The sequence below is a fragment of the Myotis daubentonii genome, chromosome 16 (genome assembly GCF_963259705.1).
Source record: "Myotis daubentonii chromosome 16, mMyoDau2.1, whole genome shotgun sequence".
Lineage (NCBI taxonomy): Eukaryota > Metazoa > Chordata > Mammalia > Chiroptera > Vespertilionidae > Myotis > Myotis daubentonii.
The window spans coordinates 41,542,676-41,569,283 of record NC_081855.1 but is presented as its reverse complement, the minus strand read 5'-3'; the positions used below and the strand labels follow the sequence as shown (position 1 = coordinate 41,569,283).

Sequence of the window (26,608 nt, the reverse complement as noted above, 5' to 3'; positions counted from 1 at the left end):
TGTTTTTCTTCCTCTAGGCTCCCAGAGCACAGTACCAGCATTCATTTCATTCTGCTTTCAGGGCTTAGGGGTTTACAAGGAGGTCTCCCTCACTGAGTGATGGTTGAGGCTGTCCCATCATTATTTCTTCCAGAGAGCCTCCCACTGTGTGCTGCACAAAGTAGGTGCTCAGCAAAATGAGCCAATGGACAGCCACTGGGCAGACATGCTTCTACTCCCAGGCCTTTCTGCTTCCTCCCCCCTTTAAGCCGTCCTGATTCACAGAGCTCACCTGTTTCTTCACCCCGCCGACACCCTCTTCTTCGCACCTTTCTCTTTCTCCCGTATGGTCTTTGGACAGGGTCTGGGGGAGAGGACCACACTTCACACCTTGATCACACTCCGGGTCAGGCCTTGTTTGGGGGCCTCTGTGTTTCTCACCCAGTCAAGGTAAGGTCAGAGTTCTGCTTGGGAAGTAGCACCCCACGTCCGGTCATTCATTCTCTAAGTCTGTTCTGAGAATGGGTGGGGGTATGGAGGCAATGAAAGACTCAGGGTTTGTAAGAACGAAAGATATCTATTTAAAGGGACAACAGTATCAGAAAAAGGCAGAGGGGACCTCTTTACAAATCTCCACTCCAAAGTCTAGTTTAATAAGGTCCCCATGACCCTGTGAATCCCAGCCTCCTGATCCTAATGCCTACTAACAGGGGCTTCATTCATCTTCCTTTTCATCTTTTTCCATTTTCTCAGCACTTTCTGTTTCCGTTTCTCCCAGTTCTATTTCCTCCAGGTCTTCCGACTCTCTCCTTTCGGCTTCTGAAAGGCTCTCCTCTTTGTCTTCGGACCTGCTTTTTATTAATTCTGAGGGTTTCTGGTCCAGATCTGAAGGCCTCCTGTAAATTTCTCTGGATTCACTTTTGCTCAGTTCCCCGCCTGCTCTTCCTGAACTTTTGCCTGAGTCTCCGGACCGTCTCTTCATAACATCTCTCGAATCTCTCCTCATGGCTCCCAGTTCTCTTCTCAAGGAGATGTTTTTTTCTACTCCTGTCTTCCTATTGTCCTCCTGTCCGCTCGCGGTGAGGGTTGGACTTCCTCCATTAGACAGCTCATCGTCTGCGCCCTTCTCCATGTCATCCTGCTCTCTTTCCCAATGCTTCATTATCTTGTCGGATTCGTCTCTCACTCTTCTCACTCTTTCCTTCCCCTTTGCTGCTACCTTTGCTTTATCCAGTGCAGCAGCCTCTTCTGGAAAGGAAGAGAGAAAGGTAAGTGTGTGTCCTGCTGGGCCTGTCCTGGCCTGTGCTTTTAAGAGAAGCACTCCTTTCCAAAGGGAGAGAGAGGAACTCGTCCACTGCTGAGGACCAGCTCTGTTCCAGGCATGGTGTGAGCCGCACAGAGCATACCTTCACTTGTAAGTGCATAGTGTCATGACAGTGCATAATGTGCCACTGATTCGAGTTTGCAGCCAAGGGGCCTGGGATCGATAAAGAGGAATCACACACCATGGTCACCCTGCAAATGAACGAGGGCCAGAATGTGAACTCGGGACAGCCTGCCCCCACAGCACACTCTTTCCCTACAAGAAACGGCGGAGGCGCTGGGAAAGGACGGAAGGGGTCTTTTCTCCAGCACTCCCATTCCGCATTTCCCTGTCCCCGGAAGCATATTTCATCATTTGTTGGGAGGCTCCCTGTAAAAAGAGGCGCAGACTGCTAGCAGCAAGTTCAGCTGGAGAGCTAGTTTACAACCAGAGGGATCCTAGCTCCGTTTTTAACCAGCTACAGAGAAAAGTCACCAGTTTCCTCCTGAGTCGCCCCCACATTCTCTTCCTGGGAGCCCCTCATAGGTGCCTAGTGGCTCTCAGGTCACAGCTGGGAAAAGCTGCCATTTGGGGATGAAGACATATGCAATGCTGCCACCTGCTGTTTTGGGAGGGAAATGCCCTGCCCGGCCGTGGCCACTGGCCTCAGGGCCTTCCCGGTGGGTTCCGGAGGACCCCCTCCCCAGCACATGGCCTGCCAAGGTTGGCAAGGGCAGCGTGAGGGAGGCTGCGTGGAGCATCTGCCCTTTCCCAGTTGTGTCCCTTCCCACCTATTGCTCCTGTGGCTCCTGAGAGCAGCTCCAAGGTCATGTAGGGAGGCAGAGCCTCTCTGTGGGGATCCAGCTACCACATGGCAGATAAAGGGCTGAATGATAAAGGGCTGCTCAGGTGCCCGAAAACCACACCCAGATTCCCATCACCACGCCTGGGTCAGAGAGGGCTTCCGCCTTGGTGCCTGGAGGCGGCTCTGTCTTCTTGGCTGCACAGAGCAACTGTGATAAGGCGAGGGCACCACAGAAGGGCAGACGGGCTGTCCTGGCACCAGAACCGTGGTAAAAGCCTAGGTTCTAGAGCCAGGCTTCCCAAGACCACTGTGAACCGCAACCCCTCTGCCTCCGTGTCACCCATCAAATCAAGCAAATAGTAATGCTTATTTTATAGTGTTCCTGCAGGATCAGTGAGTCACATCGGAAGCACTGAATGGAGATCAATTTCTGTCCCCCATCCCCTCTGGGGTCCATTCCTAATGACTCAAGTGGGCCTGGGGACCTGGAGTCCCAGCCACCTCCTCTTCCCTCACTTCCATCCCAGAGCCTCTTAGAGCCAGTAAAGGCCTCTTCACTCCCCGAGGCCTTGGGAGAAAGAATGTGATAAAGCGGGTCTGTCTGAGCCTCTGCACCTCATCCTAACCTCTGACCCTACGCTCTATGCCCCCTTCTCCCCCGTCTCCTCTCCATCCCCTTCCCTCCCCATGTTGGTCCCAAAAGCAGCTCCTCGACGCAGGGGACCGTGTGGCTCTGAGTCAGACTGCTGTGCGACCCAGGCGGGTCACTCAACTTCATTCCACCTCCATTGCCCCCCAAACAGTTACCTACCTCCTAGGGTGGTGAGGACTGAATGCGAGGCGTCACCCAGTGCCTGGCACACAGGAAGAGCCCCAAAAGTGTAAGTAGCTGTCATTCTGCCTCTGTCTTTGCTCCTGCTGTTCCCGCCAGAAATGCCCTCCCTCTCCCACCACGCACGCACGTGGAAAAGCCTCGGGCATCATTTGGAGCAGTGGTTCTCAACCTTCTGGCCCTTTAAATACAGTTCCTCACGTTGTGACCCAACCATAAAATTATTTTCGTTGCTACTTCATAACTGTAATGTTGCTACTGTTATGCATCGTCATGTACATATCTGATATGCAGGATGGTCTTAGGCGACCCCTGTGAAAGGGTCGTTCGACCGCCAAAGGGGTCGCGACCCACAGGTTGAGAACTGCTGGTTTGGCGCCTGGAACAGACAATTCTTCCCCCGTGGAGACATCCCTGTCTCCCCAGGGAAGTCAGAGCCCTTGGCCTGTGCCCAGGGCACAGCCGTTCCTCCAGATCATCACTGGCCTGCGGGAGCCCATTCAGGGACAACTCTAATTGGCTTTCCCACTGGGCCCCGGGCTCCTCCAGGGCCGGGCTGAGCCCCTGTCTCCCCAAATCTCACACCTAACTGGCGTGTGACCAGTGCTCAGCAGATACTTGATGAATTATTGAAGAAACACAGAAGTGGGCTCTCTGGGCAGACAGCGGGCTCAGACCTCCATCCACAGTGGGCTGAATCGCCTCCCTCTCCTGCCCCAGCAAAAGGCTGGGGTGCTGGTGGCACTGACGTCAGAATGCCCGTAGACAGCGCTCAGCCGGGGACCAGCTACTGAGCGTGCACTGGGGCTGACAGGAGAGAATGCAGGGGGTGGAATTCTGAAGCTGCTGCCTCGGGGCTCCAGGAACTCACCTTTCTCTTTCTTTTCTTTGAATATATCCCTGTAGTTCGTTTTCTTCAGCTCATCGATGATGCCCTTGTTGGCATCGTCCAAAGCCTGTGGGTGGTAGAGGAGCCAGTGAACTCTCATAACCCCTACTTGGCACCTACACTTCCCCTTTCACCCAAGTCCCAACCCCGGGAAGCAGGGCTCTGCACTAACCCTGCCCCCTCCTGTGCTCCCGGCTCCTCTGCCAGCTCCTGCCTGGAGGTTAGTGGATACACAGGGACTTGGAAATACCCAGGCTACGTGGTACGAGAGACGTGACTCCAGGGCTTAGGCATGTATTTGGGAAGCGTGTGTATCTACCGGTTTCCACCTTTTTACAAGGATTCCTTTGGCTTCAGCCAATGCAAAGACACAGTGCAAGTCCCTAAGCCTGCAGCAGGTCAGCAAGCCATGGAGGGAACTCCGACACACTGCAGCGTGGGCCTGTGCACATCGTGAGGGCAGACTCTGCCTTCTTCCCTGTGACGTGCACGGGGGGGAGGGGCAGCACCAGCAGGCACTCCGAACATCTACTGACCGGCCACCAGGCCTAGACACTCGTCTGCACCCTGGTGCGCCTTCCTGCCTTGAGATGCCAACCCAGGGGGGGTCAAAGGTCAGGGGCCTGGTCCTATGCCACTTAGGGCCATGGGGCTGTTTGGCCCCACAGACACTTCTCTCTGCCTCTCAACCTTTCAAAACCCTGCTCAGTCCTCAAGGTGACCTCGAGCCCTCCTTGATGGGAAAGCCCCAGCCCCGCCTCCCTGCTGGGCTCTCTCGCTCTGAATCTCCCGGTCCCTGCGGCACTGTCACAAACAAGAGGGCTGTGTTTTAACTTCCCTGCTGACGCCAAGCTTCCTGAGGGCCAGGGCCGTGGCTGTCACCTTTGGGCTGAACACCCCAGGCCGACTCGTGGTCAGCCAGCATTTCCTGGATTTACTTGCCATGCCACCTGTCTCCCACAACCTGCAGGGTGATCGCGTGGAAGAGGATTCACAGGGGAGGCCACGCGTGTGAGCTCAGGAGCATATGGCTGGGCCTCAGGGACGGGCAGCGCTCCACCTCTGGGGCCAGGTTCGAAGGCGAGGTGCACGCTCAGTGACGCGCCGAAGTTGCCCTGGGCCAGGAAGCAGGGCCAGACTGCCACATGGTGGGGTCTGTTTGGGAGCGACTTCTCCACCGTGACACGGAAAATGTGGTTTCACCATGGTCCTCACAAGTTATGGCCTCACCCCCTAAAAATCCGAGTGGGTCAGTGGCTCCCTTGTGGTTCTTAGACCTTCGAGTCCAGGCTGGTTCTTTGCCCCAAATCCTTCTGCTATCGTGGCCCAACTCCTGGATCCAGGCCAGGTCTCCTTTTCTGCCTCCCACAGATGGCTCAGCACCCACAGCCTCCCGTGCCTGCAGCCTGGCCACACCCTGCCATCCTGGTCCTTCAAAGCCCCCAGGAGGCCCACCTCCAGCTGCAGCATTTTAGGGTGTCACTTCCCAGGGCCCCGCTCCCTTTCCTGAATCCTTGCTGCACCTCCCATGTGGTTCCTGCTGCCCCGAGTTATGCAGACGGCCTCTTTCAACCACTGGGCAAGCTCCCCAGACCAGGGGCTGTTTAATTCACTCCAGCCGACGCCTCCTGGGGTCCAAGTATGTCAGTGGTTCTCAACCTTCTGGCCCTTTAAATACAGTTCCTCATATTGTGACCCAACCATAAAATTATTTTCGTTGCTACTTCATAACTGTAATGTTGCTACTGTTATGAATCGTCATGTAAATACCTGATATGCAGGATGGTCTTAGGCGACCCCTGTGAAAGGGTCGTTCGACCACCAAAGCGGTCGCGACCCACAGGCTGAGAACCGCTGAGCTATGTGCTGGTGGTGGCTCTGGAATTTCGCCCTGGGACCGCTGAGGGGCAGCGGTCTGCTCGGCAGCGGGAGGGAGGTGGCCAGCGGGCTCACGCTAAGCTGCCTGTGCATCGGTGAGGTTAGCTGCTGACCCTCCTAAGGTGGTCCACCTGCCTGGGGTGGCCTCAGCTGTGTGTCTGCCTCCTGAAGCTGACGGGCCAGGCCAGCACCGCCCAGCAGACGTGGCTGCGAGGATGGGACTGCTCGAGGCCTGCACTCTGTGGCCCTACAGCCACGGGCGGCTGTGCAGCATTGAAATGTGGCTAGTGTGACTGAGAAACGGAATTTGAAATGTAACTTTCCAGTCCTGTTCACGTGAGTGGCCGCACGTGGCCTGCGGCGGCCTCGTTGAGCAGCGCAGGTGGAGGCAAGCGAGGGAGGCAATCACACTATTTCTTGTGGTCTCCTGGAGGAGGAAGGGGTTTTGTTCTAAAACCAATTTAGGTCCCCACTAGCATTAAAGAAAAGAAAATGGAAAATGAGCCCTGGCCTGTTTGGCTCAGTGGATAGAGCGTGGGCCCTCGGACTGAAGGGTCCCAGGTTCGATTCTGGTCAAAGGCACGTCCCTCAGTTGTGGGCTCCATGCTCAGCCCTGGTCAGAGCCCATGTGGGAGGCAGCTGATCAATGTGTCTCTCACATTGATGTTTCTCTCTCTGTCTCTCCCCCTCCCTTCCACTCTCTCAAAAAATCATTGGGAAAATATCCTCAGGTGAGGATCAACAACAACAAAAAGAAAATGAAAAATAAAATAGGATAAGAAATCTTAGCATCCAGAGTAAAGGTAAATATGTTTTGTAAAACCTGCCTTTCCGTTTTTTGTTTATTTCAAAAAAACTATGTGTATGGGTTGCTATAGAAACTGATGGTGGTGGCAGATGTTTGAAGGCAGCGCCCCACCCAGACTGTGCCCTGCAGTTGGTGGTCACCAGTCCTTGCGGGCTGGCCGGGGGAGGGCTGTGGGGCTGAGGCCCGCCCACCCCTGCCCAGGCGCCCGCCCGGTGGGGGGAGGCTCACGCTGATGATGGCGTGCTGCGCCTCGTTGTTGTGGACCAGCTTCGCTCTCTCCAGGGCCTTCTCGAAGTTGTTCACGGCCGACTCGAAGTTCCTCAGCTTCACTGGAGCACAGGGGGGCACAGCACAGGTGGGTGGTGACCTCGGTGCGGCAGGATGCGGCTGCCCTGCAGGGCGGGGCCCCGGCCTGGCGGGCCCCTCCCGGGGGAGCTGGAAGCTTGTGTGAGCCGGAGGCAGCCCCAGAGCTGCCCGGGGCCACCCCTCCCCTGGCTTTCTGGGGCCATCTCCCCTCTAAGGACAGGACCTGGGACCCTGAGCCATGGGTCCCAGGCCGTTCGAAGGGGTCAGTGAGGGAAGGGGGCCTGTGCCCACACCACGTGTCTCCAGTACAGGGACCAACAACTCCATCCTGTCCCATCGTCAGATGGTTCCAAAAAGGAAATCTATATTTTAAAATAGTCACTCCATTTTGTCAAGAACTTTGCAGATCCCGGCCAGTGTGGCTCAGTGGTTGAGCCTCGACCTATGCACCAAGAGGTCATAGTTCAATCCCGGTCAGGGCACATGCCCGGGTTGTGGGCTTGATCTCTAGTAGGGGACGTGCAGGAGGCAGCCGATCAATGATTCTCTCTCATCACTGATGTTTCTATCTCTTTCTCCCTCTCCCTTGCTCTCTACAATTTTTAAAAAATTTTTAAAAAAGGATGGAGACCTATACCTACATTTGTGTTGAGCCATAAATAGGTTTTTCCAAGGCCTGCCACTTTCTCATCACTGTTAGAGACACTTACGAGAAGTTAGTGAGCGGCAGGAGGGAGAGATCAGTATTTACTGAGCGTTCTCGGTGCCTGCATGCTTACGTATTACTTTATCCTTTACGCCAGCCCTACAGGTGATATCACAAGTACCCCTATTGACAAAGGACGGAATGGAGGCACCGAGTGGCACCTGCCGCGCCCTGCCCCCCAGGCTGTGCTGCGTTTGGGGAAACTGAGACCAGCAGTGAGTGGCCTGGTTCTGCAGAGACCCTCGGGCCCAACAAATCCTCAAGAGCGGACTCAGGATGACGTCCAACCTGAGGGGTACGTCCCGCCGCCCCTTCAGCTTACACAATGCCCTCCTAAGAACAGGAAATGGCTCTAGGAAGAGCCACAACAATCGTGTCTGCGATTTAGATTTAAAGCTTTCAGTGCTTTTCTCTATGCTTTTAGGAAAGAATCTATGATTTGTAACAAGGCCCATGAGGCCCTGTGGATCTGGCCGCTCACCAGCCTCCTTCCTCCAAGCCTCCCTGGCCCCGGGAGCTCCCACGTACATGGGTCTCCTCCGGCGTATAGGACCAGCGCAGCCCCTGCCCACTTCCTACACGCTGCTCCTTTGGTGAACTGCTCTGTCCCAGCTCTTACGGCAGCTGGTGCCTCTCATCCTTCAAGTGGCTGCTTAAAAGTTAACCTCCTCAGACAGGAGGGCAGGGAATTGTTAACGGTTTTGCTCCCTACTGTGCACCGAGAAGGCACCAAGTGGTGCTCCCCCTGGGGGAGCACACTGACCGCCAGGGGGCAGCTCCTGCATTGAGCGTCTGCCCCCTGGTGGTCAGTGCGTGTCATAGCGACCGGTCGTTCTACTGTTCAGTTGATTTGCATATTAGCCTTTTATTATATAGGATTTCAAATGTACACCACGGTAAAAAGAGTAGTATAATGAACCCCCATCGCGCATCACTCAGCGTCAACAATTATCAAAATATTGCCAGTCTTGTTTCATCTGTTCCTCCATGCCCCTTCCCCTTGCTGGTTTTTTAAAAACAATTTCACTGAGATGTAATTCACGTATCATAAAATGCACCCATGTCTAAATATACAGTTCAATGATTTGTAGTAAATTTATAGAGTTGTGCAATGATCACCACAACCCAGTTTTAAAACATTTCCATTACTCCAAAAAGTTCCCTCACGTGACCTGGCGCAATCTGCTGAAACCGTGCCTCAGTTTCCCCATCTATAAAATGAGGACAATGATGCCTCCATCACTGGCTTGCACGGTGATTACATCCAAGAATGCAGATGTAAAGAGCGCCAAGCAACACCAGGTGGCGCTGTTTTGATGAGGACACAGCGCTGGGCTGGTCTGCAGCTGAGCTCCAGGGCAGGGCAGCTATCAGGACGCCTAAGCCCTAACTGAACTTAGCCCACAGTAGGCACTAACCCTGGTCAAAAGGGAGGGGGTGGTCCCCACTCTCAGAATCAGAATTCATCTGGGCAGGGGCACGCTGGGATGTGAAGTATGGGCCCCAGGACTCCCAGCCCAGGCGTGCAGCTCGAAGGTAGGGTGTCCTCTCGGAGGCCATACCTTGTGCCTGTGCCACCAGGACACTAGCGTTCAGCTGCCACTCGATGTCCCCCTCTTCCTCGGCGCACTGCTGGGACTTCTCGCCGTAACTCTGGGCCTGCGCGGCCTGGTCCAGCTCCAAGTAGCAGCGGCCAATCTCATGGAACAACCAGGTCTTCTCCAGAGTGGTTTTCGCCAGAGGGATCTTCTCCTCCCACCTGGGGAGGAAGAACCAGGTCAGCTCCGTCCACTCCAGCCCCGCCCTTTGCCACAGGGTGAGCAGTGCCCTCCCACCGCCCGTTCATTTCCGTAAGGAGTGGTGCTCATAAGCAGTAGCATTTTTTAAAGCTTCCAACACTATTCTGGAACATCTATGGGATCAAATTTGATCCAACAGTTGCAAATAATGCTTACAAAATATCATTTGAAATAACATAAAAATAATGTTTAAGAATATTCTTGTCGGCTGGCGTGGTTGAGTGTGGACCTATGAATCAAGAGGTCACGGTTCAATTCCTAGTCAGGGCACATGCCAGGGTTGTGGGCTCAATCCCCAGTGTGAGGTGTGCAGGAGGCAGCCGATCAATGATTCTCTCTCTCTCTCTCTCTCTCTCTCTCTCTCTCTCTCTCTCTTCCTTCCTCTGAGATCAATAACAGATATCTTTTTTTAAATAATATTCTTAAGTACATATAAGAAAAAATTCAACACAGAAAAAAAAGAATGGAATGAAAAAACAAACAAAATAAATAAAAAAGTTTAGGAGGATTAGCAGCCCTAGCCGGGTAGCTCAGTTGGTTAGCGAATTGTTACAATATGCCAAGTTTGTGGATTCGATCCCTGTTCAGGGCACATATAAGAATCAACCAATGACTGGATAAATAAGTGGAACAAAAAATCGATGTTTCTCTCTCTCTCTCTCTCTCTCTCTCTCTCTCTCTCTCTCTCTTCATTTCTCTCTCAAATCAATAAAATAAAATAAAGAGTAGGATTAGAATTAGTACTTGTCTTTGGGTGGTGGGACTGAATAATTTTTCTTCTACTTTTCTGTATTTTCAAAATTAATATTTTAATAATAACCATATGCTTTCTATAACACTTTTTAATTTTTTAAAAAATATATTTTATTGATTTTTTACAGAGAGGAAGGGAGAGGGATAGAGAGTTAGAAACATCAATCAGTTGCCTCCTGCACACTCCCCACTGGGGATGCGCCTGCAACCAAGGTACATGCCCTTGACTGGAATCGAACCCGGGACCCTTGAGTCCGCAGGCCGACGCTCTATCCACTGAGCCAAACCAGTCAGGGCAACACTTTTTATTATAAAAATATGTAAGTGAACTCTTATCCTCCTCTGTCTTTTGGCACATAGACATCGGGGCTATTCAGGAAGCCAAATGACGTGTAGCAGAGGTGAACATGTCTATTTCAATCAAGCGACTAGGGCCCGAAGGACATTTCTCCCTGCGCTAAGTGAGTGGGCTCACCCAGCCCAGGCTGGTCTCCAGGTCAGGCCCTCCCCCTAAGTTTCCCTGGGGCTGAGTCACCCCACTGGAGTAAGTCACTAGCCCCCAAGGTGGACATCAGAAGTCCAGCAGTTGGACCACCTGGAGAGTTCAGACTCTGTTCCCGTGAGTCACAGAATAGTGTCAGAAGAGGTGCTGGACTCAACTGGCCCGTGATAAGGATCACATGGAATGCTCATTAAAAACAGATCCCTGCCCTCGCTGGTGTTGCTCAGTAGATAAGAGTGTCAGCCTGCGGACCGAAGGATCCTGGGTTAGATGCTGGTGTCTGGGTTGTCAGCTTGATCCCCAGTAGGTGGCGTACAGGAGGCAGCCAATCAATGATTCTCTCTCATCATTGATGTTTCTCTCCCTCTCCCTTTCTCTCTGAAATCAATATATATAATTTTAAAGTTTTAATTAAAAAAAATGTTTTTAAAAACAAACAGATCCCTGAGCTCCAAAACTGAACCTGTAATTCACACCCTTAACAAATGCTCGAGGTGATTCTTGTCACTGGGACGTTCTGAGAAAATGCTGATTCTAGTCTATCAATTAATTTAATGGATGAGCCCCTGCGTTTACAAAGTGGCTTTCCTGAGGCCGCCTAGCAGAGCCAGGGGCCAAGCTCAGGTCTTCTGATGCCTCCTTTCCTGGCATCCTGGCCCCAGGCTGGGAGTCTGGTGTGAGGGTGGGAGTCCTGGCCCCGAGGTGGGGAGGGGGCAGTCCTTGGTCACTCACGTGTCGATGGCTTGCTGGAATTTCCCAACTCTGGCAAAAACCCTGCCAATGTTATCAAGGGCTCTCGACTTGGCATCAGGAAGGTCACTGCGGGGAAGAATCATGAGAAGTTGTTCACTAGCAATCGGGCATTCGAGGCACGATGGAAACAGAAAGGAAGTCGGAGGCAGGGGCCCTGGCCTCAGGGACACAGCGTCCAGTTTGAGGGACACACCCAGGCTGGCAGGGCTGGCACGTACGGGGCCTCCCATACCCCGTAGCTGAGAATGAACATTATCGGGACCTTTCTGGGCGGCCACCAGTCAACAGCTAGCAAAGATGTCCCTTTGATCTAGCAATTCCTCTTTCGGAACTTAGCTCAAGAAGGTAATGTGGCAAGAACGCTCATTAAGGCACTGTTTACAGTAATAAACACTGGAGCCCTAGCTGGTTTGGCTCAGTGGATAGAGTGTCGGCCTATGGACGGAAAGGTCCCAGGTTCGATTCCGGTCAAGGGCACATGCCTGGGTTGCGGGCTCCATCTCCAATAGGGGGCGTGCAGAGGCAGACAATCAGTGATTCTCTCTCATCACTGATGTTTCTCTCTCTCTCTCCCTTCCTCTCTGAAATCAATAAAAATATATTTAAAAATAATAACAATAAACATGGGAAACAGTCTGAATGTTATCAGTGGCTTCGCACTGGCAATTTCTGTGTATGAAAAGTCATCCCTGATATAGCAGGTTAAAAGGTCAGATTGTGGGAGTATATGCTATGTCTACCGTCCCCTCCTGGTTAAAAGTAAATATGCAGAGCTGAAGTGTGATGCTGTGCTCCTGGCTTTGGCACTGGAGGAAGGGGCCATGAGCCAAGGAGTGCTGTGAATGCAGCTCTCGACCCTGGAAGACTAAGGGGCCGGGTTCGCCCCCCAGCCTCTGGAGGGAGGGAGGCCCCACCAACACCTTGACCTTTGCCCACACTGACTTACAACCCCCAGCACTGTCAGAGAAAGCTGTTGTTTTAAACCACCAAAAAACAACTAACTAAACAAAAAGTGGGCCTTTCTTTAAAAAGTAGAGAGAATATAAGTCTATTAGCAATGATTACCCAAGGGAAATGAGAGCAGGAGGGAAATGAGAGCAGGAGGGAAACTTTGAATGTATCCGTAGTATTTAAATTTTTACAGTATTCATGTGTCATCAGGAAAGAGTAAGACAGTTCCATAAAGAAAAAGACAACTGCACCACCTACGTCGATTGTTTACCGTTACCATAGAAACATTCCCATCTCTGTTCAAAACTGCCCCCTTCCTAACAAGTAAAACAGGAAAACCCTCCCGGGTCCCAGATCCCTCTCTCTCTCCCTCCCCACTTCCTCCTCAAGCCCCTGCAACCCGCTTGGCTTCCATGCCTTCCATGAAGCTCTCCTCCTCAGACCCAGTCTCCCCACCATGGCCAGCCTGCCTTTCTCAAATGCAAACCTGGGTCCTGGTCAGTTGGTTCAAGCACCCTCCTGATACGCTAAGGTTGCGGGTTCAATCCCGGGTCAGGGCACATGCAAGAATCAACCCATGAATGCATAAATGAGTAGAACAACAAAACAATGTTTCTCTCTCTCTCACTTCCTCACTGTCTAAAATCAATAAATAAAGACATTCCTTTACCCTCAGAGGTACTCACACATATCTGAGGAGTTCCACTGCCGCACCCTTCTCAAGACACATTATTTAAAAAAAAAAAAAAAAATACAGAAGTGAGTTGCTTTGTTAAAAAAATCCTGTGTAATGCATAGACGTACATAAATATGTAGGTAAATACATTAAAAAGACGCCAGAAGGACACATCTCAATTTGTTCCCAGTGAAATGAGGAATGTGTGGTGTTGGGGGAGGGGAGGGGAGTGAGGGAGAAGGCGGTCAGGGTCTGCTCTCAGCACCACACGGTTGTGCATCAAGAGCAACACTGCAGTCTTGCGTAAAATCAAACTCATGGTCCCTCCGTACCTTCAGGCTAGGGTCCTTCCTCCTCACTGTGGCATCCGGACCTCCCACTCCCCACAGGTCCTGGCCCCAGCCCTGCACACTGCCTGCAGTTCCCCAAATCCTCCAACCCTGCCAGGTCCCTCTGTCTGGGGTGCCCTTCTCCCTCCTTCTTGTCTCCTCTTTTTGACACCCCTGTCCTCTCTGAGGCCTCCTTGGCTCCCAGCAGGGCTGCCACCTGCCTCTCTCCTTGGGACCTTGGCCACACTTTGCACCCGCTGCTCTCACAGCACCTCTGAGGTCAGCCTCCCCTTCTAAAGTGGGTGTTCTGTTGTGTGATGAATGAAGGGATGAGTTGTAATAAGTCAATGTATTCATAACAATCCTATATAATAAAAGGCTAATATGCAAATCGACCTAACAGCAGAACGACCGGTCGCTATGACATGTACTTACCACCAGGGGACGCCGCTCAGCCAGAAGCCGGGCTCATGGCTGGCGAGTGCAGTGGCGGCGGCAGGAGCCTCTCCTGCCTCCACGGCAGTCAGACATCATCCCCCAAGGGCTCCCGGACTGTGGGAGGGCGCAGGCTGAGCTGAGAGAACCCCGCCTGCCTCCCCCTCCCCCGCCCAGTGCACGATTTTCATGCACGGGGCCTTTAGTAATCTATAATACACTAACAATAATAGTAATGAGAAAGCATGCAATCAAATCATCTACAGGTATTGGAAGAAAGAAATGAGGGCTGGGGTCACTAAGAAGCTACATAGGCAAGTTGGGATTTGAGCTGCACCCGGAAGAATGATGGACTTGGGGGGCAGAGAGGGAGGGGCATGGCTGATTAGAGTGAGGGAGCACCTGGGGCACTTAAGACTGAACTAACTTTGTTTAAGGAACACCCTGTTTGTGCAGCCATTTAGCATACACTTCCTGCCCGCCCATTTGTGGCAGGTGCTGGGAAGAGACAGGGCATGGAAGACAGTCCCAGCCCAGAGTGGCATCGTGAGACAGGGGCAGGGAGTGTGGAGAGCGCAGAGGAGAGGTTTCTAAGTCACCGCTGGGGCGCAGAAGGCTTTCCAGGAGGAAGACTCTTGTTTACATGGTGAAGAGTGGGTAGGAGGGGTTGATGAAGAAAGGGCTGGCAGGAGGAAGGCTCAAGGTGTTGGCTGGGGAGAGCTGGGTCAGGAGAGACCAGGACGAGCCAGGTAAGGAAGGGCAGCAGAACCGGGCACTTGAACTTGATCTGATTATTGGGTTTGTTTTGCACAGAAGGAAGGACCAGCTGGGCAGCAGGAAATCCAGGTCAGAGGAAACAGGCAAGAAGCAAGGAGGATCTGGACTGAGCTGTGGAGGGAAACGGAAGGAAAGAGGCAGCGTGGACAGGGCCTGGGCCACTGAGCGTGAGCAGGGAGGTGTCCGGAGAGCAGCCTGGGCTCCGTCTTGGAAACTGAGTGGCCAAAGGTGACATCGTCACGGATAGGGAGCCCTGGAGCACGGGGCTTGGGGGATCAGAAGGGGTTCCGGTTGGGGCATGTTATTTGGGGTTCCTGTGGAAATGCCTTGGAATCCGATGGCTGTGCAGGTCTGGGGCTTGGGAGGGAGTCTGGCCAGAAGCAGAGATTGTGTATGTCTTTAGGGCCTGGGATAGGGTTGGGTCCAAACGGCTTATTGTCAGTACATATCATTTCATTCTCACAATCCCTGTGAGTTGGTGTTATTAGGCCTTCATAGAGATGAGGAAACTGAGGTGAGCAATGTAATCAAACCCACACAGCCTCTGAGTGCCAGAGCCAGGAGTCAGGGTCAGGTATGTCTCCAAAGCTGACCCCCCCCCCCCCCACACACACACACACCTCTGTGATACTCCTGCTCAGCACGCGCAGGCAGGTGAGAATGAATTGGGAATGGGCGGCATGCAGGCTCCAGCCAGTGAGGAGGGGAGGGCAGGAGGCGGAATGAATGTTCAGGAAGTCCAGTTTGACCCACGTGGAGGACTGACATCAGAGGGCCTTGAGTACCAAGCGAAGGTGTTTGGTTTCTATCTGAGGCCAACGACGGACCAAGGCCTGTTTGTCAGCAAGGGAAGGAGGGTTGAGAGATGAGAAGCAGAGTCGCTGGGGGTGATGTGTGGGAGCAGCTGGAGGCAGGGAGAGCCCAGGGCCAACCTGTGCATAGAAACAGGATGACGGGAGGCAGAAAGGGACTCGGAATTGTGGGAGGAGAAAGTCACCAATGACGCCAAAGGTTCAAACCAGGTGCCCCGAAAGCCATGGTACCCCTGACGGGCCATCAGGTGTGAAGAGCTGAAGAGCTGGTTACTTTCCCTGTGGCTCCACAGCCATGTCCTGAGGTCTCCGTGTGTGCTCCGCACCCGGCCCTCCCTTCCACCCTCTCAGGTGGGGCTATTGCTACGTCCCCCTGAGGCTGAGAGGTTAGGCGCCTTGTCCAAGGTCCCACAGCTGGGGACACAATTCTGAAGCTCGGGTCGGCCGGACTCCAGAGCCGGGAAACTTGGTCAGTACCATGGTCTGGGAGGCCCTGGTTGGCTCTGAATCCTGCCCCCTTGGTCCAGCCTCCTCTGGCCCACTCTTCCCCTGGCAATACCCTGTGCTCTCCGGCCTCAAGCGTCCGCCCACCTGCCTCAGTGCCTCCCCGCAGGCCCCGTGAAGTGCTCCTGAAATATACGGCTCCTAGCACGGGGTCCTGGGCTTTCATTCCTCACACTTATCAGCATGGTGGTTGGTTAGCGATGTCCTCCCCTTTCACACACCCCCTTTCACTCCCCTGTGTCTGGGCTTTGCTGTGTTCCCAGTGCTAGCAGCCTCTGCATGCCTGGGGTGGAGGAATGCGTGCTGACATGGTGTCAGAATGAAAACACCCCTAAGAGCCAGACAGACCACTGGGAGCTTTTTCAAGTTGTGGGCCAGTGCCCTCCCCTTTGTGCCGAAAAGCCAAGTCTCCTTCAGCCCCTGACCCTCAGTGCTGGGCAGGGGGCTCCTCCCTCCGCGGGCTCCCCCCACCCCCAAGGCAAGCAGGGCAGGGGATGGGAGTTCAGCCACCGGCAGCCCTAGCAAGAGGCCCAGCTACACAGGCCCGGCCCAGCTCCGCTACGGGCCCCTGGCCTTGGCCCCTGGTCTCCGGCCTCCCCAGGCACTCACTATTCCTTGGCGATCTCCAGGTCTCTTCTGTGGCTCTGCAGGGCTGCTACCATCTGCCCCAGCTCGATCTGGGCATTCCCTATGCAGCTGTACAAGTTCCCAACCAGCTCGTCCTTGTTGGGCACCTCTTCTTTGTTCCATTCCAGCACCTTCTTCAGCACTTTCTCCGCTTTCTGGAGGCTCCCTTCTGCACTGCCGCTGGTCAGCACTGGGAAGCGACAGAGGGATGTGGAGGCGGACGTCTGGGTGGCTGAGGGGAGAACCCACCTCCCCCCACCCCCCAGGCCGCCCACAGCCCACGGAGGCCAGGGGCGCAGGCTGCTCTGTTGCTCCCTTCCCCCCGGACACAGTCCCCGCCCCTCTGAGAACATCACCCACGCATGTCAATGTCCTCCAGGCTCTTGAGGATGTATCGGGCTGTCTGCGAGGGCCGGCGTTTGCGGTTCCGCAGCCATTTCTCTTGCATCAGCTTCCGGTCGCGCTCCCTGGCGTAGATGGGCTTTTGTTGCCTCCAGAAGTTACTGCGGGAGTCCAGGTAGTTGATGCCCGTCATGATGAGGTCCTCCACGGTCTGGCCGTGCTTGGTGGTGCCTTTGATCAGGTCTGAGGGGGAGGGTGTGAGGGGAACCAACCAGAACAGGCATCTAAGGGAGTCGCCTCCCCTTGGCTCTGGGTCCCTGCTTCAGGGCCCTGTGGGGGGCTCTGCCTGGAGTTGCAGAAACAGTGAGCAAAGCCAGAGCACAGGGGGCAGAGGGGGTCCACCTGGGCCCAGATGAGGCCAGAGCCCTTCCCTTGCCGGCTTTCCCACGCTATAGCGCTGAGTGCATAGGCCCCTTATGGCAAGATATACTTCCATGAGGAACTAACAGAAGGGGCGGCCGATGGGTAGCCCCCGGCCTTCCAGGCTCCCCCATTCCAAGCAGAGGCCGTCTAAATGCACAGCCTGGCCCAGGTGGCCAGTGCCACGTGACTCCCCACGTGTGAAGTGGGCCAGCGCCAGCTGGGAGCTGGAGGGGTGTGACCAGGTCCTGCCCGCCTCCACCTGCCTGAGCAGAGGTTAGAGCTGGTGGCAAAGCTGCAAGGCCAATTGGAGTAGTCAGGCCCCCCCCCCCCTCCACAGAAGCTCCTCTGGGGAGGGGAGCATTGGAGATGAGCCAGCGGTGACGGGTGACGCCGCCCTGTGACAGGCCCGCAAGGATCCTGCGGCGGCCTGGGAGTCAGCTCTGGAGAAAAGCCATTGATTCCAGGCTGATCCCTGCGCAGGCTCATCAGCCACTGGCCAGACTGCCACCCCGCATGTGTAAGTGAGGCATTCATTTCAAGGCTCCATCCCTGTCCTGTCGCTGCCAGCACAGCGTGTTTGGAAGATCGGTGGACCAGAGGTGAGGAGGCTGGGCTCTGGCAGAAACTCCACCATTAACTTGCTTGTCAACCTGAACAAGTTACTCCCCACTCAGGGTCTCTCTTTCCTTATCTCTAAAAGGAAGGGCGTGGCTCAGTGGTTGAGTGGCGACCCATGAACCAGGAGGTCATGGCTCGATTCCCAGCCAGGGCACATGCCCGGGTGGTGGGCTTGATCCCCAGTGGGAGGTGTGCAGGAGGCAGCCGGTCAATAATTCTTTCTCATCATTGATGTTTCTATCTCTCTCTCTCTCTCCCTCTCCCTTCCTCTCTGAAGTCAATAAAAATACATTTAAAAATAAAAGGAAGGGCTGTACCAGATGAGGTGTGGGACATTCTAGTATTAGTGTCCTCAGATTCCCCTTCTAGCACCTCCCCGCTGGAATTCTTTGGCCTTTGTCCTTACTGAAGGCCAAGGGGACACCCCCTTCAGGGACACGGTGGTAGAGGAACCCAAATCTTCGGAGTTCCCTCCCAGGGTAGCACAGGGCTCGAGAGCACTGGTTCTGAAACTGAACTTCCTGGATTCAAATCTGAAAGCTCTGCAACTGCTGACCTAGGCATGACCTTAGGTGACTTGACCTTTCTGTGCCTCAGTTTCCTCATCTGTAAAATGAGCGTACAACCTGTCCATAGGAACAAGCTGGCTGATATGATAGACTCTGCCTCTGCCTCGCGCATTCAGCATCCGCTCCAGATTCCCTTTGCCCCGTTCCCTGTTGCAAACAAGGCGCCTGAGACCTTCATCCAGGAGGAGCTTCTCCAGATACTCCTTATCCACATAGAGCTCGCCTAGCAGCTGGCGGACAGTCTTCTCGCTCTTGACCGAGCCCCTCCGCTTGGACTCTGCCTTGGGGTAGTATGAGACCTGCCTCACGGGATGCGGCTTCTGCAGGGCTTTCATACTCTGGGAAGACAGAGCAGCACCCGACAGAGCCTCAGCAAGGCGCACAGAGAATCCAGGGGCCCAGAATCTGGGATCCCAAACTCTTCCTCCGGGACCTCCCAGGGGACCGAAACCCATGGAGTGTTTCTGCCCCGGGGATAGCTGGACCATCAGGACCCTGAGGAGCTGGGGCAGACTCCCATGGCTGCTGTGACGGGTAGGAGCTAGTTCCCCGGCAACAGGGCCACTAAGACTTGTGTGCCTCAGGTACGCGTGGCCTCTTCCCTGGAAGGGTTGTAGCATCAGAACCGGGGCCTTACCTCAGCCTGCTTGCTTAAGAAGGAGAGGTCTCCTTTGTTCTCCAGCTTAATTGAAGAAGGAGCTGCAAGGACAGAAGTTGGGGCTCAGGTCGACCAGACCCCCAGCATGACCTGTCCCATATTTTCATGTGGAAATGGCTGCCTCGGGCAGGGGGGTGGGGGATGTTGTTGCAAAGCTAGCTCTGAGCCAGCCTGGCAGGCAAATGGTGCATGGTGTTTCGTGCAATACTCTTGTAGGAGGCTAGGCAGCCCCTGCTAGCCCAGTGCCATGGCAGCCAGATTCCCAAACAAATGGATTCCCATGCCATCCATGTCCACACCCTGCCATCTACACTGGCAAGCTCTCACTCTCCTTCCCTCTCCAACACAAGGCCAGCTCTTGGTGCCCAGGTGGTAAGGGAAGAAGCCAGAGACTAGGGAAGACTAGACTCGGGACTCCATGCAACCCTACGATACCAGGCCAAAAACAGGCACATTCATCTGACTTGAGGGAAAGAGCCCTTCTTATCTGGCATTGAGGATAACCAGACATTGCAGTGCTCAGTATAGTGGGTCGGGGATTGGTCCTCCCAGTGAACGGTTCATGGAACGGTTCCTAATCTTCAACAAAATCAGCAGCAGCCAAATCCAAGCATGGGACTCCCTGTAGGCCCCCTGGTGGTCACCCCCTCAGGCCCTCAGGCCTTCCTCCAAACCTAAGAGCCCTAAGAGACTTCCTGGAGAAGGGCACAGGTCCCACAGCCACTCACTTCCCACTGAGTTATTGATGGCTTCTTGGGCTTTCTGAATTCCAACTTTGAATTCCCGATCAGGCCGTAGCTTATAGCCTCGGTGATAGAACACCAAGGCAAACTCAAAGTCTCCCATGGTGTACAGGGTCTCCGCCTTTTGTAAAATGCCCTGAAATGAGAGGAAGTCAAATCAAGGCGGACAGACAAGGCATCACAGAATTCGGGTGTGGTGGAACAGGAGGGGCTTGGGTTGGGGTCAAGGCTGGGATACCGAGGCAGGGGGCTGGACAAGTGACCTATCAAGAAAGAGAAAATGGCATCAGACTCTAGGCCAGTGATGGCGAACCTATGACACGCGTGTCAGAGGTGACTCGCGAACTCATTTTTTTGGGTGATTTTTCTTTGTTAAATGGCATTTGAATATATAAAATAAATATCAAAAATATAAGTCTTTGTTTTACTATGGTTGCAAATATCAAAAAAATTTCTACATGTGACACGGCAGCAGAGTTAAGTTAGGGTTTTTCAAAATGCTGACACGCTGAGCTCAAAAGGTTCACCATCACTGCTCTAGGCAGTCTGACTGGTTCTCCTACCACTTCCAACCAGAGGGCGCTGCAGACAATGGCAGTGGTGAAAGCAAGTTGGAGTTCTCCACCCCTCAGTCACCTTGCAGAAAGTCGGGTCACCCTGAAGTGAGGCCTCAGCATCCTTCAGGGATTTCTCTAACTCTCCCATCTTCAGGTAGCACCTGGAGCGGGCCACCAGGCAGTTCTTGTCTCCATCCTGAAGGTGAAGAGCCTGAGAAAGGAACCACACAGGCTGACAGGTACCAGGCAGGGCAAGGTAGAAGCCGGATTGGTGATGGCAGCCCAAATCAGGATGCCTGCTAGCCTAAAACAGCACTCGATCCCCTAAGGGTGAGGTGGAGCAATCTGTGCTAAGGTTATGTATGATACTGTTAGTTATTTACTGACCACCTTCCACAAGCAACTGAGACTTCACTTCTGCGAGAAGTCTCCCAGCCAATCACTCTGCTAGTGATGGGGAATTGGGCCTGCTCTGTAGAAGGAGGCCAATCAATCACAAAACATTTGATTAAAAACGTAGAAGCGCCGAAACCGGTTTGGCTCAGTGGATAGAGCGTCGGCCTGCGGACTGAAAGGTCCCAGGTTCGATTCCGGTCAAGGGCATGTACCTGGGTTGCGGGCACATCCCCAGTAGGAGATGTGCAGGAGGCAGCTGATCAATGTTTCTCTCTCATCGATGTTTCTAACTCTCTATCTCTCTCTCCCTTCCTCTCTGTAAAAAATCAATAAAATATATATAAAAAAATTAAAATAAAATAAAAAAAAACACGTAGAAGCGCCGAAACCGGTTTGGCTCAGTGGATAGAGCGTCGGCCTGCGTACTGAAAGGTCCCAGGTTCGATTCCGGTCAAGGGCATGTACCTGGGTTGCGGGCACATCCCCAGTAGGAGATGTGCAGGAGGCAGCTGATCAATGTTTCTCTCTCATCGATGTTTCTAACTCTCTATCTCTCTCCCTTCCTCTCTGTAAAAAATCAATAAAATATATTAAAATAAAAATAAAAACGTAGAAGCCAGGCTGGCGTGGCTCAGTGGTTGAGCATCGACCTATGAATCAGGAGGTCACGGTTTGATTCCTGGTCAGGGCACATGCCTGGGGTTATGGGCTCGATCCTCAATAGGGGATGTACTGGAGGTAGCCAATCAATGATTCTCTCTCATCATTGATCTCTCTCTCTCTCTCTCTCTCTCCCCCCTCTCTCTCCTTCCCCTCTGAAATCAATACAAATATTATTTTTTTTTTTTAAGTAGAAGAGGTCAGAATAGTTATTGAGAATCAGGTAGAACGCAGGTGGGAATTGGTGGAAAATGGCTTAGCAGGGGCTTATCTGTCACTGGTGCACCCATCAGGAACAAGTGACTAGAAACGACAGTGTTATCCAGGCATCATCGGGAACCCAGAGCGGGGATGGGCGATGGGTAGGTTCAGGGGCGACTCACGTTGCTGAAGCTAAGGGCAGCTTTAGAGAACTCCCCGCAGAGGTAGAGCCGCTCGCCCTCAGCCATGTAGGAGGGAAAGGTGCTTCGCAAGATGTCAATTTCTTGGTCCGACATGATGACGGAATTCTGAATTCGGGAAAGCTGAACCCGAGAAAGGGAGAAAAGAAGGCATAGAACCTCTGTTTGGCTTGTGGAAACCCCGTCTCTTAGCAACCGGGACACAGAGACCTACTTCCGGCCCCTCCCCCTGCTCCTGGGGGCCTCCGGCCCGGGGACCGCCCCGGCCGGAGAGCGAGCGCCGCGCCCGGGCCGCTGCGCACAGGCTGGAGGTGTGGCCCCCGCGTGTCCGGTGCGTGCACGGCGGCCCCGCTCGCGTGATCTCTGTGGCACGCTCCGCCGGTTCTCTCCGCGGTTGAATCGTGTCCAGAATTTGTAGCCAGAAAACTAGGGAGAGGATTGCGGCAGAATTCTAAATAGGGATCGGACTCGGGGCGAGGCTGTGTGCCCCGGGAGGGCGCCGTCGGGGAGGAGCTCGGAGTCGCGGCCGTCCTCGGGCAGGCAGGCTCCATTCCCTAACTGCGTAACCTGCGGCTGCAGGTAAGGGGTCTGCACCTTTCCCCTTCCTGCTGCCTAATGAACGGGAAGATAGTACAGCCTTCCAGATGAGAGGGTCTGCGCGAGACAGGGTGGAAAATAACGTTGGGTTCAACCTTCGATTTAACACATGTACTGAACCCCTGCTAGGGGCAGGCTTGGATCAATGCCTTTCCTGATATTCTCCCTTCGCTCCCTCCTCCCCCCTCCCCCCAAAGTGGACTAGGTTCCAACAGACACCTGGTCTTGACTAGATTATTTTGAAAGGTCAACTCCCAATGCCAAGGAGTTTGTGGCCTATCATCTATCCTAAGGCCGCGTGCAGAAGTGAAGTCTCTGGCATACAGTTGCTTGTGGAAGGTGATCAGTAGATTACAATATCGTTCATCACCTGAGTATAGATTGCTCCTCCCACCCTAAGGGGATTGAGTGTTTTTGGGGGGACACCAGACATCCTGCTAAGCCCAGTATAAGCCTATGGGGGAAGTACTGTTACTATTTAAGATGAGGAAACTGATAAAGCAGTTTGGAAGGGAGAGGGAAAGAGAGATAGAAACATCAATGATGAGAAAGACCCATTGGTCAGCTGCCTCCTGCATGGCCCCTACTGGGGGTTGAGCCCACAACCTGGGCATGTGCCCTTGACCGGAATTGAACCCTGGGACCTTTCAGTCCACAGGCCAACCCTCTATCCACTGAGCCAAACCAGCCAGGGCTGATAAAGTTGATAACATGTCCAAGATAATTGAACTAGCAAGTGTCAGAGGAAGGATTCAACAACCCCAGGCACTGACTCCAGTTCTGAGGTGCTAACTACAGATTGTACAAAGGCAGGGATCTTGTGTCAAACTTGTATTTCCAGAATTCAACTGTCTGGCACATAGTAGAACCTAAATAAATAATTGTTAAAGTGTAAATAGTGCCCTAACCGGTTTGGCTCAGTGGATAGAGTGTTAGCCTGTGGACTGAAGGGTCCTGGGTTCAATTCCAATCATGGGCACGTTTCTTGGTTGCAGGCTCAATCCAACCCCTGGCCCTATTCGGGCTCATGTGGGAGGCAACCAATTGATGTGTCTCTCTCACTCTCACGTAGATGTTTCTCTCTCTGTCTCTACCCCTCGCTCCACTCTTAAAAAAAAAAAAAAAAAAAATTTAAAAAAATCGTCCTGTCCTAGGTTGTTAAGATGTGCGCATATATGAGTTAAACACACTGCTGAAGTAATCAGCAGCTATTTGGGGGGAAAAAACTTCCTGCAAAGAGGAATCTATAGATTCAACACAATCCCAATCAAAATCCCAGCAGACATTTTTTTTTTAGTAATTGACAAGCTGATTCTAAAATTTATGTGGGAAGGCAAAGGACCTAGAATAGCCAAAGCAATTTTGAAAAGGAACAAGAGAGCTTACACTCTCTGTTTTCAAGATTTATTCTAGTCTGGCCTGTGAAGCTCAGTGGTTGAGTGTTGACCTATGAACCATGGAGGTCATGGTTTGATTCCCTGTCAGGGCACATGCCTGGGTTGTGGGCTCAATCCCCAGTGTGGGGCGTGCAGGAGGCAGCTGATCAATGATTCTCTCTCATCATTGATGTTTCTGTCTCTCGCTCCCTCTCCCTTGCCCCTCCCAAATCACAGCCCCATCCCTGCACCGCCGAGGCCACCCCAGGTAACCACCACCCTCTGGATTACCACCCTGGTCTGAGCCCCTATCATCTCTCTCTTGAATTACTACGATATCCTTCTAACTGTGTCTCTTCGTTCCACCCTCACCCCCTTCCTTCCCAACAGAGCAGTCAGAATATTCCTTTTGAAATGCCGGTCAGATCTGTTCAGAACCTTGCAGTGGTCCATTTCGCTCAGAATAAAAGCTGCTCTCTCCATCATGGGTGCTCCAGCCACCTGGCCTCCTATTGTTCCTTGAAGAGAAAAACAGCAGGCTGCCCCTTTTCTAGGGCCTTTGCTCTGGGTGTTCTCTTAGCCCAAAAGGCCCGTAATGGGCCTGGAATGCTCCCTCCCCACCACTTACCTGACTCTTTCCCTTCCTTCTTGATTTGCTCAAATCTCTCCTTTGCAATGAGGCTTACCCCGACCACTCTCTGTAATACTGCAACCCACTTGCCCTCCACCTCGATTTGGGAATTCCTGATGCCCTACTCTTGTTTTCCTTTTTCCATAACACCACTCCTTAATATCCTAAATAACTTCTTTACGTATTTTATGGATTGTTTGTTACTGTTTCCCATGATAACATGTAAGCTATACAAGGGCAAGCACTTTTGCTTCCTTCGTTCCCCACTGTTGCCCCAGTGCCCAGAATAGTACCTGGCACGTTGCAGGAACTCAGTAAGTATGCATTTGAACGAGCGAACCACTGTCCAGTTCTTTGAGATAATCATTTCCTTGCTTTTCTTGTAGTTTTAAAAAACGATTTAGGTTTGCTTGTTTTAATGAGGTAAAGGGAATCGTACTATATTCGTTCTTTTATGGCCCACTTTCTTTTTTTTTAAAATATATTTTATTGATTTTTTTACAGACAGGAAGGGAGACGGATAGAGAATTAGAAACATTGATGAGAGAGAAACATCGATCAGCTGCCTCCTGCACACTCCCTACTGGGGATGTGCCCGCAACCAAGGTACATGCCCTTGACCGGAATCGAACCTGGGACCTTTCAGTCCGAAGGCTGATGCTCTATCCACTGAGCCAAACCGGTTAGGGCATGGCCCACTTTCTTTTGTTCAACATCATGTTTTTGAGATGAATTTATGTTTTGTGTGTAGCTGCAAGTCATTCATTTTCCTACGTCTGTCACATTTTTCATTTGGTCAGTTTACCACAACCCATCTATTCAACTGTTGAAGGACATCTGGGCTCCATCCAGGTTTTGGGTAGTTGCACACGTGTCTCCGGGCACATGTGTGTATGAGATGCTCCAGGGTACATACCTAAGAGTGGAGGTGCAGGGTCTTAGTGTCTGTGACTCTTCAATTTTACTAGGTAATTCCCATTGGTTTCCAAAGAAGCTGTATCAATTTGCCCTCCCATCTACATTAAGGTCATCTGTTTGGGCCTCGATTTCCCCTACTTTTTTTTTTTTTTGGTAAGAGAATTGGACCAGGGGATTTCTGCAGTCTCTCTCTCTCTCTCTCTCTCTCTCTCTCTCTCTCTCTCTCTCTCTAAAGACAATTCACTGTACACATTTTATTTACAGTTTTGTACACTGTCTTAATATGAATGGGATCGCTTTTCTACTTGAGCCATTTTTTAACCAAAGCAAAATAACCTAATACAAAGTGTTAAAATACAGCATAAAGATACAAAAACAGACATACTAATTCTAATTAGGAATGTAATTATGATGTTACATTTTTTTTAAGTTGTAATTTTCTTTTTTTAAAAATATATTTTATTAATTTTTTACAGAGAGGAAGGGAGAGGGATAGAGAGTTAGAAACATCGATCAGCTGCCTCCTGCACACCCCCTACTGGGGATGTGCCCGCAACCAAGGTACATGCCCTTGACCGGAATCGAACCTGGGACCCTTCAGTCCCCAGGCCGACGCTCTATCCAGTGAGCCAAACCAGCCAGGGTGATGTTACATTTTTTTATAATCCACAATTATGTTTAGGAAATCACACAAACATAGGTCACTGAGTTGAATGAAATGCATACATTTGTAGCAAAGCTTTGTAGTTACAAAAAAACAAAAAATTACCAAAGAATGCCCCAAATTAATGTTTATTCCACCTTTGTGTCATATTCCTGGATCCTTCACCAATATTACATGAGGAAAAAAATCAAAAGCAAAACAAATGAAAAAGTGAAATCAGAATCCCTAATGTCATCAAGTAGGGAAACAAATAAATTAAAATCTAGCAGCCACCAGCAAGAGTACAGCAAAGACAATGCTGTAAAAGGAAACAAAGAAAATTGCTAGAAAAAAATTGCTAGAAAACTGTATGCATCATACTCCTTCAAACCAGCAAAATATGCTCCTGCATACAATGGAACATAAACAGAATTCTTTTCCTGTAAGGTATAGAATTGCAAGTTCTTTTTTTAACATTGTGGGTGGGTAAAATATGTTTGCAATAATAATTCTTCTAAGCTATTACAGAGTGGGCCAGAAACACATTAATGGATTCTGGGGATGATGTGTACTGTAATTCTTTGATTGAGTAAGTGGACATTCTAGCCAAAAAAAAACACAAAAAACAAAGATGAACACAGAAGTACAAGAC

At 52.1% G+C, this 26,608-nt stretch overlaps 2 protein-coding genes across 2 annotated transcripts in view; one reads left to right on the top strand and one right to left on the bottom strand.

Annotated features, from left to right (window-relative positions):
- Positions 1–542: 542 nt before the first annotated feature.
- ODAD4 (outer dynein arm docking complex subunit 4) lies at positions 543–21,943 on the bottom strand. Its single transcript, XM_059670144.1, has 12 exons — positions 21,774–21,943; positions 20,414–20,545; positions 19,763–19,913; positions 19,014–19,075; positions 18,549–18,714; positions 16,785–17,009; positions 16,407–16,614; positions 11,293–11,379; positions 9,069–9,265; positions 6,723–6,823; positions 3,791–3,875; positions 543–1,227 (listed from the first exon to the last, which is right to left on the bottom strand). Exons 1-12 carry the CDS (start codon positions 21,885–21,887, stop codon positions 695–697), a joined length of 2,061 nt encoding a protein of 686 aa, XP_059526127.1. The 5' UTR covers positions 21,888–21,943; the 3' UTR covers positions 543–694.
- A 292-nt stretch (positions 21,944–22,235) lies between these two features.
- ACLY (ATP citrate lyase) overlaps positions 22,236–26,608 on the top strand; it is a 48,569-nt gene continuing 44,196 nt past the window's right edge. Inside the window, exon 1 of the mRNA XM_059670137.1 lies at positions 22,236–22,370. The gene's annotated coding sequence lies outside the window, so the exon portion shown is untranslated. The remainder of the gene's footprint in view (positions 22,371–26,608) is intronic.